This window comes from Anolis sagrei, chromosome 1, assembly GCF_037176765.1.
Source record: "Anolis sagrei isolate rAnoSag1 chromosome 1, rAnoSag1.mat, whole genome shotgun sequence".
NCBI lineage: Eukaryota > Metazoa > Chordata > Lepidosauria > Squamata > Dactyloidae > Anolis > Anolis sagrei.
Window position 1 is genome coordinate 286551842 of NC_090021.1, and position 16397 is coordinate 286568238.

The window sequence follows — 16397 nt, forward strand, 5'->3', positions numbered from 1 at the left end:
AGATATAGAACAATTTTTGCAGAAAGCCGAGGAAAGAAGTTGATTTACAAAAAATGTTGATATGATGCTAACTGTGTTACCTGTTTCAAATATTTATGATTTTATGGGTTATTTTAACTTTTGTACTGTATTGTTTTTGTTCTGTTGTAGCCGCCTTGGGTCTGTGCTCAGAGAAAGGTGGAATATACATTTCTCAAATAAATAGTAAAGGTAAAGATATTCCCCTGACATTAAGTCTGGTAATGTCCTATTCTGGGGGTTGGTGCTCATCTCCATTTCTAAACCGAAGAGCCAGTGTTGTCCATAGACACCTCCAAGGTCATGTTCCTGCCAGAGCGGTACCTATTGATGTACTCACATTTGCGTGTTTTCAAACTGCTAGATTGGCAGAAGCTGGGGCTGACAGCAGACACTCATGTCGCTCCCCGGATTCGAACCTGTGACCAACAAGCTCAGCAGCTCAGTGGTTTAGCCCACTGCATCACCGGAGGCTCCTCTCAAATAAATAAATACAGGTTATTTATTTATTTATTTTATTAGCCTGCCATGCATTGCTGTGACACAGTCTGCATATTTGTGTTTTGTGTGTGTATATGTGTATATATGTGTGGTTGTGTATATATGTGGTTTTGTGCATATGTTGTAATGCATTTTTTGGTTTTTTGGCTTTTAAAGTCTCTTCTGCTGTGTTTTTTAGTGTTTCTATGAGTAACTAGCCATCCCCTGCCATGCATTGCTGTGGCCCAGTCTGTGTATATGTGTTTTGCATGTGGGTGTATATATTTGTGTGTATATAAGTGTGTGTATATATTTGTGTATTTGTGTTTAGATGTGTACATGCATATTGTGTATATGTGTGTGCTTGTCTATATGCATATTTGTGTGTATATATGTGTGTGTGAATGTATGTGTATATGTGAATGCATGTGTATATGTATATATGTATGTGTGCATGTGCATATGTATATGTGTGTGTATTTGTGTGTGTTTGTGCACATATATACGTGTGTGTGTGTATGAATGTGTGCATATGTATATGTATATGAGTGTATTTGTATATGTATATATGGTGTATTTTTTGGGATTTAAAATCTGTTTCGCTGGAGTTGTGTGGACACTCGTTGGACTGTTTATTTATTTATTTCAAGCATTTTTACTCTGCCCTTCTCAACCCCTTGGGGGACTCAGGGCAGCTTCCAATTGGCAACAATTCGATGCCGCATAATAAAATACAAAACAGCAATTATAACAGTTAAAAGCATAAACATTAACACATAAAGATTAGAACAGTATACTTACAGTCCATTGAGCTATTACCAGTCTGGTGGCTATTTATCTAGCCATATACTATTGAGTACTCCGCTTAACTTATCGAAATCCACTTCCAAGCCATAGTCAACATTATCAATTGCCCTTTAACCTAATTGCCCGAAGGCCAGGTCCCATATCCACATTTTTACCTTCTTTCTAAAGGTGGGGAGGGATGATATGACCTAATTTCCCCGGGGAGCGAATTCTACAGGCGGGGGGGGGGGGGGGGGCACCACTGAGAAGGCCCTGTCCCTCATCCCTGCCAAACATGTTTGAGACAGAGGTGGGGCTGAGAGCAGGGCCTCCCCAGAAGATCTTAAACTCCGAGGTGAGACGTAGAAGGAGATACGTTCGGACAGGTACGCTGGACCGGAGCCGTATAGGGTTTTATAGGTCGAAACCAGCACTCTGAATTGTGCTCAGAATTGAATCGGCAGCCAGTGGAACTGACACAACAGGGGGGTGGTATGCTCCCTGTATGACACTCCAGTGACTAATTGCAGCTGCTGCCCGTTGGACTAATTGCAGTTTCCAAAGAGTCTTCAAAGGCAACCCCACGTAGAGCATGTTGCAGTTATCTATTCGAGATGTGACAAGAGCGTGGAGCACCGTGGCCAGATCAGGTGTTAGGTGTATTGTGTCCAATTTCGTGTCAATTCGTCCAGTGGTTCTTGAGTTATGTTAATCCCACAAACATTACATTTTTATTTATATAGAAGATAGAAGATGTTGGTTTACGCCCCACTTTTCTCTCCACAAAAGAGACTCAAATTAGAACATTTGTTGTTGTTCATTCGTTCAGTCGTCTCCGACTCTTCGTGACCTCATGGGCCAGCCCACACCAGAGCTCCCTGTCGGCCGTCACCACCCCCAGCTCCTTCAAGGTCAGTCCAGTTACTTCAAGGATGCCATCCAGAGAATAAAAATGACCACAGATGGATTACATATCTTAAAAGTAGGTGTTGAAGACACTGAAATAGCGCAAGATTTTCCATATCTTGGCTCAAGTCATTAACCAGAATGAAAGAATTTGAAGACTTGGATACATCCACACCAGGCATGGGCAAAATTCACCAGGTTGTTGGGAACTGTGGGAGTCGAAGTCCAAAACCCCCGGAGGCCTGAAGTTTGCCCTTGCCCGATTTATTTGTTGTGTCAGGACAACCAGTCAAATTATATTACATTTCTAACAGAACAAAGCAAACGTACAGACAAAATACAAAATTTGTGAGTTTGGTAGTTGATTAAATGTCCTTTGACCAGTATCTGGCCACTTGGAGTGCTTCTGGTGTTGCTGCAAGAAGGTCCTCCATTGCGCATGTGGCAGGGCTCAGGTTGCATTGCAGCAGGTGGTCTGTGGTTTGCTCTTCTCCACACTCGCATGTCGTGGACTCCACTTTGTAGCCCCATTTCTGAAGGTTGGCTCTGCATCTCGTGGTGCCAGAGCGCAGTCTGTTCAGTGCCTTCCAAGTTGCCCAGTCCTCTGTGTAACCATGGGAAAGTCTCTCATTTGGTATCAGCCATTGGTTGAGGTTCTGGGTTTGAGCCTGCCACTTTTGGACTCTCGCTTGCTGAGGTGTTCCAGCGAGTGTCTCTGTAGATCTTAGAAAACTACTTCTAGTTTCCTTGCCTGATGTACACCGTAGAATGAATGCAGTTTTGACAACACTTGAACTGCCACCTTCAATGCAAATGGATTAATCAACTACCAAGCTTGCAAACTTTGTGTTTTGATTGTTTGTTTGTTTTGTTAAAAATGCAATACAACTGTTTGGTCTGCCCCTAACACTATAAATAAATAAATGCAAATCCTGGAAGCTGTAGTTTGGTGAGGCACCAGTACTAAAGTAGGCGAAAGGCCTTATCAAACTGCACCTGCACCCTTATCCCACACATTCTGACGCAAAGCACGCAGAAGGGATCATTGGAGGGCAATCCCACCCCTTTAAGCAGGACCCGCCCCTTTAAGAAGTCAAGAACGAGCGGCCGACTAACGTTCCGTAGAGATTCCTTATTTTGCGCATGCGCCACCGAGCCGCCGCGCATGCTCAATGACGCGACGTAGGGCCCATTTAAAAAGCGGACGGCGGAGGAATAAGTCGGCTTCCGTCCCTCGCGGCTGAGCCTGTCGAGTGTCAGCACTGCCAAGATGGCGGACGGAGGCGACGGCGGCGGTGGAGGAGGAGCGGCCCCTGCCAAGCCCTCGGAGCTGGCCCGGGTGAGGTTCCGCCACGGAAGGAGGGCAACTCGAATGAGGGCTTCAGGTCCCGCCCGGCCGCAGGGAAGGCCGCTCCTCGCCGCTTTCTAGCCCTTATAAACGCCAGTCATAGGGAGGGGAAACTGTTCTGAGGATTTAGTAGTGTCTGTTGAATACAATATTCGTTTTCCGAGGATTATGTGGATGCCTATGCCATAGTGTATATGCAGTCTGAAGGGATTAATGCCTATATAGCAGGCATGAGCAAACTTGGGCCCTCCAGGTGTTTTGGACTTCAACTCCCATCATTCCTAACAGCCTCAGGCCCTTTCATTTTCCCCCTCAGCCGCCTGAAGCCTGAAAATGTGGCTGTTCCAGTGTGCCTTCCCTGAATAAAGGAAACAATTCCCTGCAAATATCCCGAGAAGCACTTTAATTACTTGTTTACATTTTGTTTAAAACCCTCCTACTAGATCAGTGGTTCTCAACCTGGGGTCCCCAGATGTTTTGGGCCTACAACTCCCAGAAATCCCAGCCAGTTTATCATATGTTAGGATTTCTGGGAGTTGTAGGCCCAAAACATCTGGGGGACCCCAGGTTGAGAACCACTGTACTAGATACATCCTCTGTTCATGTCCAGCATTTATTTTAAGGTTTAAACTATTTAGCCCGACCATAGGTTTTTAAATCCTTGTGTGTTATTGTCTATGTGTGAGTTATATTAATTGTATTGCTTATTTTGCTTATTCCCTGTTTTTATTGATGTGTTTTTGTTGTTGGGCTTGGCTTAATGTAAGCGGCTCAGAGTCCCTTGGGGAGATGGTGGCGGGGTATATTATTATTATTATTATTATTATATGCCTGCCATAGGTGTCTGCTTTAAACTTCCAGCAAAGCATCATAGGGCATGTTTTCCGCATCTTAGGAAGGCTAGAGGAATGGGATTTGGTTTCAGGTGAAGCTATTTTGTTAAATGTAAATATCCTTAGTACCCAAATGTATTTGGTTTTATATTTTATTTTTATTTTGTTTTATCAGGGTTATTTGTATTTTATGATATTTTTACATTCTTATTTTATTTCTTGTTTGTGTTTCTCACTATTTTGATTATTAAATTATAGTTATGTTTTATAGTGTCTAATGTATCTTGTCCTATGTAAACCGTTGGTATGGTTTTTCTTTTGGCATTGAAAGTTTGCCGTATTTGTTGGAAACCACTTTGAGTCCCTTCGAGGAGATAGGGTAGTTTATAAATAAAGTTTTATTATTGCAATTATTACCCAATGAGTGGGTTAGAGACTGTGTTTGGAAAGCAAACTAAGAGCCCTTCCAGACAGCCCCTATATCCCAGGAGCTGATCCCAGGTTTTCTGTTTATCCCAGATTATCTGGCAGTGCGGACTCATAAAATCCAGTTTAAAGCAGAAAACCTGGGATCAGCTCCTGGGATATAGGGCTTGTCTGGAAGGGCAGTGAGCCTCAAGTAACCTTGCAAATAATTTTATACTGGGAGGAGGTGTCCCCCTAAGCAGGAATAAAAGTTTTAAGTCATTTACCTGTGCTGTGAATTTTAAAGTTATAGTTGTAATATACAAATGTCTAGAGTTACTTAGATTGAAGATAAGTTGAGGAGAGCTTGAAAGAGCCAATCGTATCTTATGTCCTTTGGCTGTGTGCATGCTGTTGGTGCCTACTTCAAACATGCAGCAAGGCACAATGGAACATGTTTTCCACATCTTAGGAGGGCTCGAGGAATGGAATTTTGTTTCAGATGAAGCTATATCCCTACCAAACAGATGATTAGAGACTACATTTGGTGAGCCAACTAATTCTCAAGTAGCCTTGAAAAGAAATTGGTGTTGAAAGAAGGTGCCCACCCCAACCCTTAAGTTTTGAGTCATAGTATCATAGAATAATAAAGTTGGTAGAGATTGCATGGGCCATCTAGTCCAACCCTCTGCCATGCAGGAAAAGCACAAAGTACCAAGTAATTTATTTCTTCTGTCAAAGTTGAAATTGGTAGAGTTACTTAGACTGAAGATAGATTGCAGAGAAGAGCTGAAAGAACCAGTTGCATCTTATGTCCTTTGGCTATGTGTATGCCATGGGTGCTTGCTTTAAACTTCCAGCGAAGCATCATGGGACTTGTTTTCCCAATCTTAGAAGGGCTGGGGGATTGAAGTTTGGTTTTACGTAAGATGTTTGTAGGTGTTCATTGCTCTACCCAGTGGTTGGTTTAGACTCAGACTGTGTTTCAAAAGCAAACTAATGTTCAAGTAGTCTTGAAAATAACTTTCTATTGAAAGGAGGTGTTTCTCCCCCCCCCCCCAAAAAAAACTGGACTAAGAATTTTTAGTAATTTACCTGTGTTATGAATTTTAAAAGTTATTTTTAATACACTAAAGGCTAGAACTGTATTTCTACAAAACTCTTTACACTATAAAATTAATAAGATTTTTTCCATTGTAGAAAGAGAAATATGATAGCAAGAAATGGAAAAACTATCATGAAATTGCGCAGAACCATATTCTGTAGAGTACAGTTGCAAAGCTTTAAACGTAAACCTAATGGCTAGGTACTTGTAAGTAATATAAAGAGCCTTCATCTGAACCCGATCATTATTATCTGATGTAGGGCAGTGTTTGTTTAGCCAAGGACTTTAACACTGGGGATTTCCAGAAGCAAAAATTGTTTCATTTTTGGTTTAAGCAAAACAAGTTCTTTCTTTCTTTCTTGAACTTAACCACTGCCAATTAAGCAATGGTGTTAGGGAGCTTTCCCATAACTTTTACTTTTCAATAGTTTGTGTCCTTTCACACCTCTCCCATTACCACAACAGATCCTGATCTGATTTGTTCCATTATGAAGTCCTAATGGTAGTTTCTTGTATTAGGATAAAATGGGAAACTATGTTGTTTCTGAATATGTCATAGAAACTTAAATTCTAGACCTTCGGATCCCCAAATGAAACTGAACAGCAGTAGATGCAGAATAGACAAATGGAAGCAATATTAAAGTGTATTTTATGTGTTTAAAAATGTTTTTAACTTTATATTGTTTTAATTAGGTCTCATTTGTTCATAACCACAGGAGCCCTTGGAGGCTAGGAGGCAATGTGGAAATACTTATTAAATACACGAATGTCCTCTCAGGCAACAGATCAAAGGGTTGTAGTGAGAGGCCAGAATTCTGATTATATCTGATACAGGCTGAGCATCCTCATTATCTGGAATTCCAAAATCTAAAACACACCAAACCCAAAGCTGTCCACATGCATGGCTGAGATAGTGACACCTTTGCTTTCTGATAGTTCAGTATATACAGATTTTGTTTTATGCTCAAAATTCTTAAAAATATTATGCATAACATTACTTTCAAGTTATGTGTTTGATGTGTATATGAAACATAAATTATTTTTGTGATTAAATTAGAGTTTCATCTCCAAGATATCTCACTATGCATATGCAAGTATTCCAAAATCTGGGGAAAAATAATAATTTGGGAAATGTCTGGTCCCAAGCATTTTGTATGTGGGATGCCCAATTTGTACTAGTTGTTCTTTATGCTAATATAAACTACTTCTGGGGTCAGAATTGGTGACATAGAACCTAAGATAATCTCCATCAGTTTGGGAGCTGGCAGGGCAGCTTTCTCTCCTTTACAAAGAAGGCTTTTTCTGTTCTCTCCTTCCCACAATATGCTGCCTCCTATAATGGCATAGATATGTTACTCAAAAGGATTGTGGCCACGGTCTTCCTAACATAGAACAAATAGTTTAAAGCAGCTAATTGTTACCTCTTGGGGAAAATTAGCACAGACACCTGATTTTGGTTTCATTATGTTTAAGACACTTCGTTCACATAAAAGTTGTCTTCTTCTAAGTTGCAAATGTCCAGGCAACGAGATCCCATTGTGCACCATTATATTAGAAGTTGTTTTGAGGGTTGTTAGGCTCAGTTTGTATCTTCTGATGCATCTACATGCTAGAGGATCTGAAGAAATTAAAATGTTAATTACCGTTTGTGCAGGGATTATTTGATACAAAAGGAACAGGTTCCTGGGATGTTTTTCTTGACAACTGAAGAGATTGATGTTTCTGATTCAAGGAAATAAATCTGTGACTGAGCGTTCAGCAGATGGTATATTGCAGCTTGCTCCATGATAATAAATTTTGTGAAGGCAATCTTTATTTTAGGGTTTTAACATGAAGAAATGATAGAGTTGTGGAGATTAGTATGTATTAAGTAAGCAGGTTTATTAAATGAGAACATTTAGTAAATGAGAAATTAGTCCCCCTTTGGGGGGAGAAGGGCGGGGTAGAAATGCATGAAATAATAATAATAATAATAATAGGTAGAAAACAATGGAAGGCTGGGAGACAGATGTCAAACGTTTGGAAAATATCATTTTGTGTCTTTTCTTATGAAACCACTTTGATTTTGGGGCCTTGTCAGCTGCAGCAGTCTGAAAAGTTCCCATTAAAAAGAAACTTTTCTTTCATCGCAGCTGCAAATAAGCAGACATAACAGTTTAAAAAGTGTGCAGCAGTAACTCCTTACATGGAAAGCACTGATAAAATAATTCAACCAACAAAAATTTTAATATAATTATTGTGCAAATAATTTTTTTCTCACCCTTGTAGAAACAACTACTGATATCTTATTGGTTGATCTCAAAGTAGCCCTATTCAATTAATTGTTGACTGGTTAGTCTGTACACAGTTAAATCCCACTGATTCAACAGGTCTATTCTAGAGAAAATAGGATTTCAGTCATAGTTTTCTGTTATGCAAAATGTTGGTACTCTTGAGTTCTTGTGCTGTTTCTTTTCTGTTTTAATGTCTGTTGTATACTCTTCTTCTTCCTTGCAGTGGTGGGATGAAAAATTGGATTTCTACACTGCCTTTCTTCAGCATTTGTCAAAAGTTATTCCAGATATATATTCTGATGAAATGGATTCTTTGCCAGAGAAAGAGGAAGAAATAATTCAAAAGACTATACTTTACCCTCTGGAATGGTATCTGTTTGGGGAAGATCCAGATGTCTGTTTGGAAAAGCTAAGACAGAGTAGCACCCCTCAGCTTTGTGGCAAGGTGTTTAAAGGTGGGGAAACAACGTATTCCTGCAGGTAAGTAATAGTTGTCATATCTTTTAACATTTGTCCTATGTGACACAGAAGTATGTATAAGTAAAAGTAGTTCTGGTGGTGCATGCATTTTTCAAAAAAGTCTGTTTTTTCTGAGACCCTTCTTAAAATAATAGTTACATAAAAGTTTAGTGGAAAAGTTAGTAGATACACAGTAGACAAAAATAAAATCAACTTATGAATAGGTACTTTAATTAAAAAAAATAAGCTGCATTGTTTCTAACCTATTATAAGATGATATAACAAGCTGGATTGTGTCTGCATTTACAGTCTTGGGAGGTAGGACAAGTATTAGGATGCTATTTGTTCTTCAGAGACAAATACCATCACGACCCATAGTTATATATCTTGGATATATTGGAAACCAGGGAGAAGTAGCTCTAATGCCTTTAAAGTTGTTTTGGCCAAACTGCATACTAGGCAGAAAAATTAAATGGAGTGCAATTTCTAATTTGACTGAATTATTAAAGAATCAGCAGAGAAAATAATAGTTTTAGTTGTATTGTTAAAGAACCAATATCAAACAATCATTTGATTTTAAAGTAAAATGAGTAGGCAGACCATTGGTTAATAAAACCTATTAAGATCCAAAGAGCTACCCATCAAAGCAGCAAAAACATCTAAGCTTATGTACTGCACCTTGAAGCTGGTCATTTCTTCTCGCTCTCCACATTCAAACAAAGGCAGTTTATTTCCAAACACTTTTTTGTTATTGAAGAAAACACATGACAGGAAATTCTAATTGGCTAGTCAATCGCTTTTGTGGATTTAGCCAAAAATCTTCACAGAAATAACTTTAACATAGGTCTAAATACTGGGGGGTTTATGACCGTATTCCTACATCTTCATTATTAAGAGGAGTTTCTGAAAGAGAGGTTGTATGGAATTGTTGGATCTCTCAACAGTTCAGGCAGTAGGCAATGATTTAGATCACATGTGTCAAACTCAACCCATGGGCAATATCCTGCTGCTATGTATTTTATGTGCCCCCCCCCCTCCAGATGCCAGTCTACAACTCCTGTGTTCCTCATTATTTATTTATTTGCACAATTTCTACCCCGCCCTTCTCACCCCCGAGGAGGGACTCAGGGTGGCTAACACAGGCAACAATTCAATGCCAACAATATAAGCCAACAATATAAAATCTTATTACATAACAATTAAACAGTGATATTAATTAAACTTACACATCAGGACTAGAGCTGAGGGTTGTGATACAGCAACACCTGGAAGGCTGCAGTTTGTTCTGTTTAGTCTCACCCCCATTCTTAACTATGAGTAGTTTGCAAGTTGGATGTTTGTAACTTTGGGACTGCCTTTATCAGATTAAAATGTGATAATCCTGGAGTATTAGCATTTACTGTGCATTTTCTGAAAGCAGAAGGCTTGTCTCTTTTCATCTTGTGTTTTGAGTAGATAAGGTGTTGTATGAGCCCAGAGCTCACTGCACCTCACTCCTGGTTGTATGAATAACAGTTTAGAATATTCCATGCTATTCTATAGTGTACTAACATTTTAAAATCATAGTCAGCAGAACCTAATACTGAGACCTACAAATGCTAATCATAAATGTGTAATTGAGATATCTTATGGATTACAGTAAGTGAATACTGTTTCAATATTTACACATCACAAGTCAGGATTACTGGCTTATCATAGTTTACTTTGAATAACAAGCAGCTGATGAACACAGTTTACTAATTTATTTTTTGCAGGAATGAGTAGAACAAGAAATGGGAAGCCTTGTATCATGTGTGACCCCCAACTTCAAAGCATCATGTAAAACCTTCCGTTTCTGGCTTGTTCTATTCATTCACAAGAAAAAAAGATAAAAGCTGGAGCATATGATAGCTTTAACCAGTATGTCTGTTCACTCAGCAGTAGCATTAAGTGGGAACACTGGCTGAAAGACTTATTTGCTAGTAAGACTTTTGAGATTGTTATAGCTTTGGAGGAATGGCTACTTGGATGACTGAGTACTTATATCATAGCAGTGATTTAAAAAAAAATCTTTATTGCAGAGAGTGTGCAATCGATCCAACTTGTGTCCTTTGCATGGATTGTTTCCAGAACAGCATTCACAAAAACCATCGTTATAAAGTAAGAAAATGTGTGCATCACAGTCATAGCTATTGATGTACTATACTAGCAATTACAGGGTTCCTAAAATAAAGGTTTTTCTCCTTAACATGTTTATAAATTGAAGTCATTTTAAGCATTCAAATACCGTATGCAAATGCTTTATCGACATTTCAAGTAAAGTATGGAAAAGGCGTTCTACATTGTTAAAATTATTTCTACCTTAAATCAGAAAGATTGGATGATATAAGTGCCTGATTTGAATTGTATTATATTTCATTGTAAGAAATCATTTTGTTCATCTAATCCTAATTTCAATTTGTTGATATGCTCAGTCCAAGGATTCTCATTCTCTGTATTTTGATGTGGGTGTTTGTATTGCTTACTTTATCTAAAATGTTATTTCATGAAGGAGTCAATGAACAATTCTGTTGTTGTAGTAGTTTTAATTGAAACACAGTTCAGTGCTACTTTTTAAAAGGACTGTTGGTTGTGACCTTTTATATGTGTTATTGTTTCAGATGCACACTTCAACTGGAGGAGGATTTTGTGACTGTGGGGACACAGAAGCATGGAAGACTGGGCCATTTTGTACAAATCATGAACCTGGAACAGCAGACAGTGAAGAAAAGGTAAAATACCTGTAGGCAGGAAGGAAAGTAAATGCCACAGAACATTAATCCTTACTAGTTTCTAGTCTGGAGTTTGAACAAGATCTTTTTAATGACTTCTTGGTCAATAACAGTAAGTAAGAATATCTTCAATAGTGGGTTGGTATTCTGCTATTTTTGCACCAGCAAATAAATACTTAGTGACAACCAGAATGATTGTGGTAACATTTGAGACATCCAGCCAGACATTAAGTTTAGTCGTGTCCGACTCTGGGGGGTGGTGCTCATCTCCGTTTCTAAGCCAAAGAGCCGGCATTGCCCGTAGACACCTCCAAGGTCATGTGGCCAGCATGACTGAATGGAGCGCTATTACCTTCCCACAGAAGCGGTACATATTGAGCTACTCACATTTGCATGTTTTCGAACTGTTGGGTTGACAGAATCTGGGGCTAACAGAGGGAGCTCACCCTGCTCCCCGAATTTGAACTGCCAACATTTCAGTCAGCAAGTTCAGCAGCTCAGCGGTTTAACCGACTGTGCCATCAACTTGGCCAAAAAATTGGCAAAATCTAAAAATTTAGGATCATCCCCTCAAATCTTTAGATCAAAATATTTCTTGGAATGACTACCTTAAAGCTACAACTGTGTTTCTCCAATGGCTGGTAGCAAGCTTTTGACTAAGTAACACACAGTACCCTCAGGGTATTTCACATCTGGCATTTTGTGATGAACACTCTGATTATTATTCCAGCCATTAAATTCTGAATTAATTGTGCTGAGGAGATCTTAGTGTAAATCCTAATTCATTCATGGTTATTCTAACACATATCTTTTGGATCAAAATTTATATTACAGTCTTTATGTTCTGCTGATAAATATTACATGTCATTTCCTTTTCTAGATGAATTATATTATCTGTAGCATTGTTAGGTCTTAGTTTAATATAGGTGCATTTAGCATTGTTAATTTATTTCTTTAGAACTTGGAATGCCAGTTAAATGAAGAGCTCATAGCACAAGCTAGAAAAATCTTCCCTTCAGTAATAAAATATATTGTGGATATGACTGTTTGGGAAGAAGAGAAGGAACTGCCACTAGAACTTATGACCAGGTAAGTGATGTGTTGGAAAAACTGCCTGGTGTTTTGTTTGCTCTCTTCACAAATTCATAAATGAGAGAATAAGCACTGACATGTATACAATGTTCTGTTAACATTAATAAAAATCCATGCTGCAAATTATACTGTTTAGCCAGTATTGCATCACCTGACATTCGCCGGGAAGTAGCAGCCAGTAATGAAAGGACCAAGGCAGTGACACCTCTGGCCCATCCCCTGTTCGGATATCAGCCAGCACGCCAACGTCTTAAATCAAATTGCTTTCTTGCTTGCTGAGGTGTTCCTTTGAGATACTCAAAGGAACACCTCCACAAGCAAGAGTCCAAAAGTGGCAGGCCAAAACTTGGAACCATTAAGGCTGATACTGAATGAGAGATTTCGTCCTTGGCACACATAAGACGACCTCGAAGGTGTGAACAGACTGTGTTTTGGCACCACAAGTTGCATAGCCATCCTTAAGAAATTGGGCTACAAAGTGGAGTCCACGACATGCAAGTGTAGGAAAGAGCAAACCACAGACCACCTAATACAATGCAACCTGAGCATTGTGGCCAGCTACTGGTCAAAGGACATTTAGTATAATGCCAAGTCTTTAACTTTGTTTGTGTTCTTAAATGCATTACAACTGTAACCTCAATTCACTTCTGACACAATAAATAAAAATCCATAATACTTTGTAAAGAAAACAACAATGAATGATAAAATATAGAGTGACAATCCTATAGCATTTAATTGTTTAGAGGATTTATACACAGTACAATCTGAATTGGCAACAATATGCATATTGAATGTTTATTTAGTTATCAGCTAATTCTCAAATCTGCTAAGAGGTTTATTGCATCAAGGAAATGAAAGACAACAACCAGACAGCATGTTAGAATAGTTAGGAAGCTATCTACAAAACTTTAATCTTATAAAATACTTCAGGTATAAACATGATACATGATACAACTTGAGATTATTCATGGTTTGCCCAGAAGTCTTAAGTGACCTACACTATTTCAGTGCCATTCCTTTGAAGACCATAACATCATCTCTCAAGAAAAATTTCAAAAAGGCTCTTACTACCCATTTGCCTAAAGAACACCAGGATACAGGTAGCAAGATCCATTCTCTCAACTCTCCCTTCAAGATTTTTGGATTTTTTATTGCTATTTATCAAGAGCATTTAGTTGTATTGGCTTCTACAAAATAATGACTTTTTCCAGGAAGTAAAACCTGCTAGAAGGCTATTCTTTGCATAGTGCAGAGGAGTATCCTTTTATGATATATTGTAGTTAAATAGAAATTTGGAAAGTAGAGACAGTAAACCTGAATCTACTATAGTATATTCATTTTCCTTTACCCTCACTGAAGTGTTGGATAATTCCAATTCCTGTGCTTCCTATCATTTTCACCCTATAGATGTCTCTGATATTTTGCCACTTTTAGAGGCCAGGTATGACTGTCAGAATCAGCATAGTTCTGCAAGTGGTGATTGGTATGCCAAGAATGGTTTTGCCCAAATATATGACTTTTATTGAAAGCATCCCTTGGATAGAATAGGAAGACCTATTTCTAATTTTATATTGTTTTTCGTTTTGTTATAAATATTTATATGGGAATTCATTTTAGTTTGCTCTTTGATTACCACCAGTGTCTTGTTTTTTTCCTTGCAGGGAGAAGACAGACAAATACTATTGTGTTGTTTTCAATGATGAGCATCATTCTTACGACCATGTTATCTATAGTCTACAGAGAACTCTTGGCTGTGAGCTTGGAGAGGCTCAGTTATATACTACTGCTATAGATAAAGAGGTTAGTTGAATGAAGAGCTGATTCCATGTAGTAAGCAATGCAGGGAGGAAAGCTCTCTTTCTCACTGTAAGGAAAGAGTCCTCACTAGGCTATGGTCTAGTGTGCAGAATCATGGCACAGTCTAAAGATTAGGACAAACTGTACAGAAGAAAGCATTCCCTCGCATAAACTGTTCTGAGCTGTTCCGCATTCTATAAAGCAAAAATGTCCTGAACTTGAACCTGACCTAATAGCTAACTGTCAGTGCAGATCTATTAGTCCAAGAGTTGTATGGATGATGAAAGCAACAGCTCCCCTGGTGGCCAGAAAAAGTTGGAATGTTAAATAGCCTCTGACTGTCTGTCTATATATGTTGTGTGTCTATGGCATTGAATGTTTGCCATGTATATGTACATTGTAATCTGCCCTGAGTCCCCTGCAGGTTGAGAAGGGCGGAATAGAAATACTGTAAATAAATAAATATCCCCCAGTCATGAATGAAGAGTAAGCATATTATGGAACCAGAAATGTGTGTGGTCATAAGTATTATTAAATTTGTAATACTGAATTGCAGTACTTTTCTCAATATGACTTCTGTTAGAACCTAAAGTCCCCTTAACTATTTCACATTTCATCCCCCCTTTGTTTATATATTACAATATATCAAATACTATCACCATTTAACGTAAATATATATTGTCTTTCTTATGTAGGGCCGAAAGGCAGTTAAGAAAGGGCCGTACATTGTTTGCCAAGAAGCAAAGGAAGATATCAAGGTATCATGTTGAACTATTTAAAAGTCAAAATTATACTATTGTTTATTGTTGGAAATCTTGATTCATTCAGATTTTTCCTTTGATGTATTTAACTGATATATCTTGACCTTAGATACAAGTTGTCTTGCATTTCTCTTTTGGAGGGAAAATGGTGAGCTATGGAATATAACAGTAAGTAAAAAAAGTTACACATTCTCTCACTGAAATGCGGACTGTTTTTATCTTCTAGAAACATTCAAGCAATGTTTCCCAAGGTCCTTTGAATGTGAAAGTTCTTCATGCTGATATTATGGCTCACCAGAAATTTGCTTTACGTCTTGGATCCTGGTTAAACAAGCTTATGAGTTATTCAAGTAGGTGTATTAAACTGTGATGCCCCATGCACGTATACCAAAATACCAGCTGCAGCTCAAATTCTTTTGCCTGTATTTTTTTTCATGCCTGGAGTGAAAAGCAGCTCTAAATTAAAGCCGAAAGGTGTGGAAGTAATTGTCTTTTATTTCTGTGTGTTGTGGATTGGCAAAGCAAGCAATAGTTTAGGTAGAAGTGCTTCCAGTCCAAATTGGGGCTTCACCCTGTTTCCTTCTGAAGGTTACTGTTCTATCCAGAATTCCTTTGTGTTGCAGGTGCTTTTCATAGCAAACAGCATTTTTGAAAGCTCTGAATGGGGGGGAGGGGGCTCTTGGAAATGAACACCTTTTCATTTCAGTGAGGTCACAGTTCAAACAAATTTTAAGCACTTTCATCCCTAGCCTTGATATGAGATACTTTTAATATTATTTACTGAGAACTGCTTCAGAACATTTTCACAAGGTATATGAGGCAGGTATTTTTTTGGTACTTGGATTTTTTGTATCCGTGCATGAGTAAATATTTTTTCAGCAGAAAGATACATCTGTTATGACTGAATGTTTATTGGATAAAAATGCACAAATCTAACTGGGTCATTCCCTTTATATTGTGCCCTTCTAAGGTGACTTTCGTCAGATCTTCTGTCAGATCTGTCTAAAAGAAGAAACCGATTCTGGGAAACCTTGTCTGATAAGTAGACTGATGCTTTGGGATGCAAAACTTTATAAAGGTAAACTAAATCAATGTTAAGCTTTTTGCTGTTTCAGTTACTTCATTGTTGCAATATTTATATGATGAATTCCATGCCTATTACTAGGCAAAGGATGGTGGAGGCAGCTCTTTTGGCACTTTTGGCACTTCTCAACTGAGCGCTGGGAGAATGGAGAGGGTTGGTGCTTCTTTTAGGTTATCCTGGGATAGGCTAAATTATCACCTTGCATCACTCTACACCGAGAGGGGATGGTCCTTTATTTAATAAAAGTTAATATTCTGCTCTACTATATAAGAAAAGTAGCATGGCAAAGGGTTTTTTTTA

At 38.5% G+C, this 16397-nt stretch overlaps 1 protein-coding gene across 1 annotated transcript in view; it reads left to right on the forward strand.

The window, feature by feature from the left end:
• The first annotated feature begins 3350 nt into the window (after positions 1 to 3350).
• The window catches only part of UBR1 (ubiquitin protein ligase E3 component n-recognin 1), a 70594-nt gene continuing 57547 nt past the window's right edge, over positions 3351 to 16397 (forward strand). Inside the window, exons 1-9 of the mRNA XM_060761052.2 lie at positions 3351 to 3529; positions 8378 to 8634; positions 10674 to 10752; positions 11253 to 11363; positions 12322 to 12452; positions 14117 to 14255; positions 14948 to 15010; positions 15240 to 15363; positions 15984 to 16091. Coding sequence (XP_060617035.2) covers positions 3461 to 3529; positions 8378 to 8634; positions 10674 to 10752; positions 11253 to 11363; positions 12322 to 12452; positions 14117 to 14255; positions 14948 to 15010; positions 15240 to 15363; positions 15984 to 16091 — 1081 coding nt within the window. The 5' untranslated portion in view covers positions 3351 to 3460. The remainder of the gene's footprint in view (positions 3530 to 8377; positions 8635 to 10673; positions 10753 to 11252; positions 11364 to 12321; positions 12453 to 14116; positions 14256 to 14947; positions 15011 to 15239; positions 15364 to 15983; positions 16092 to 16397) is intronic.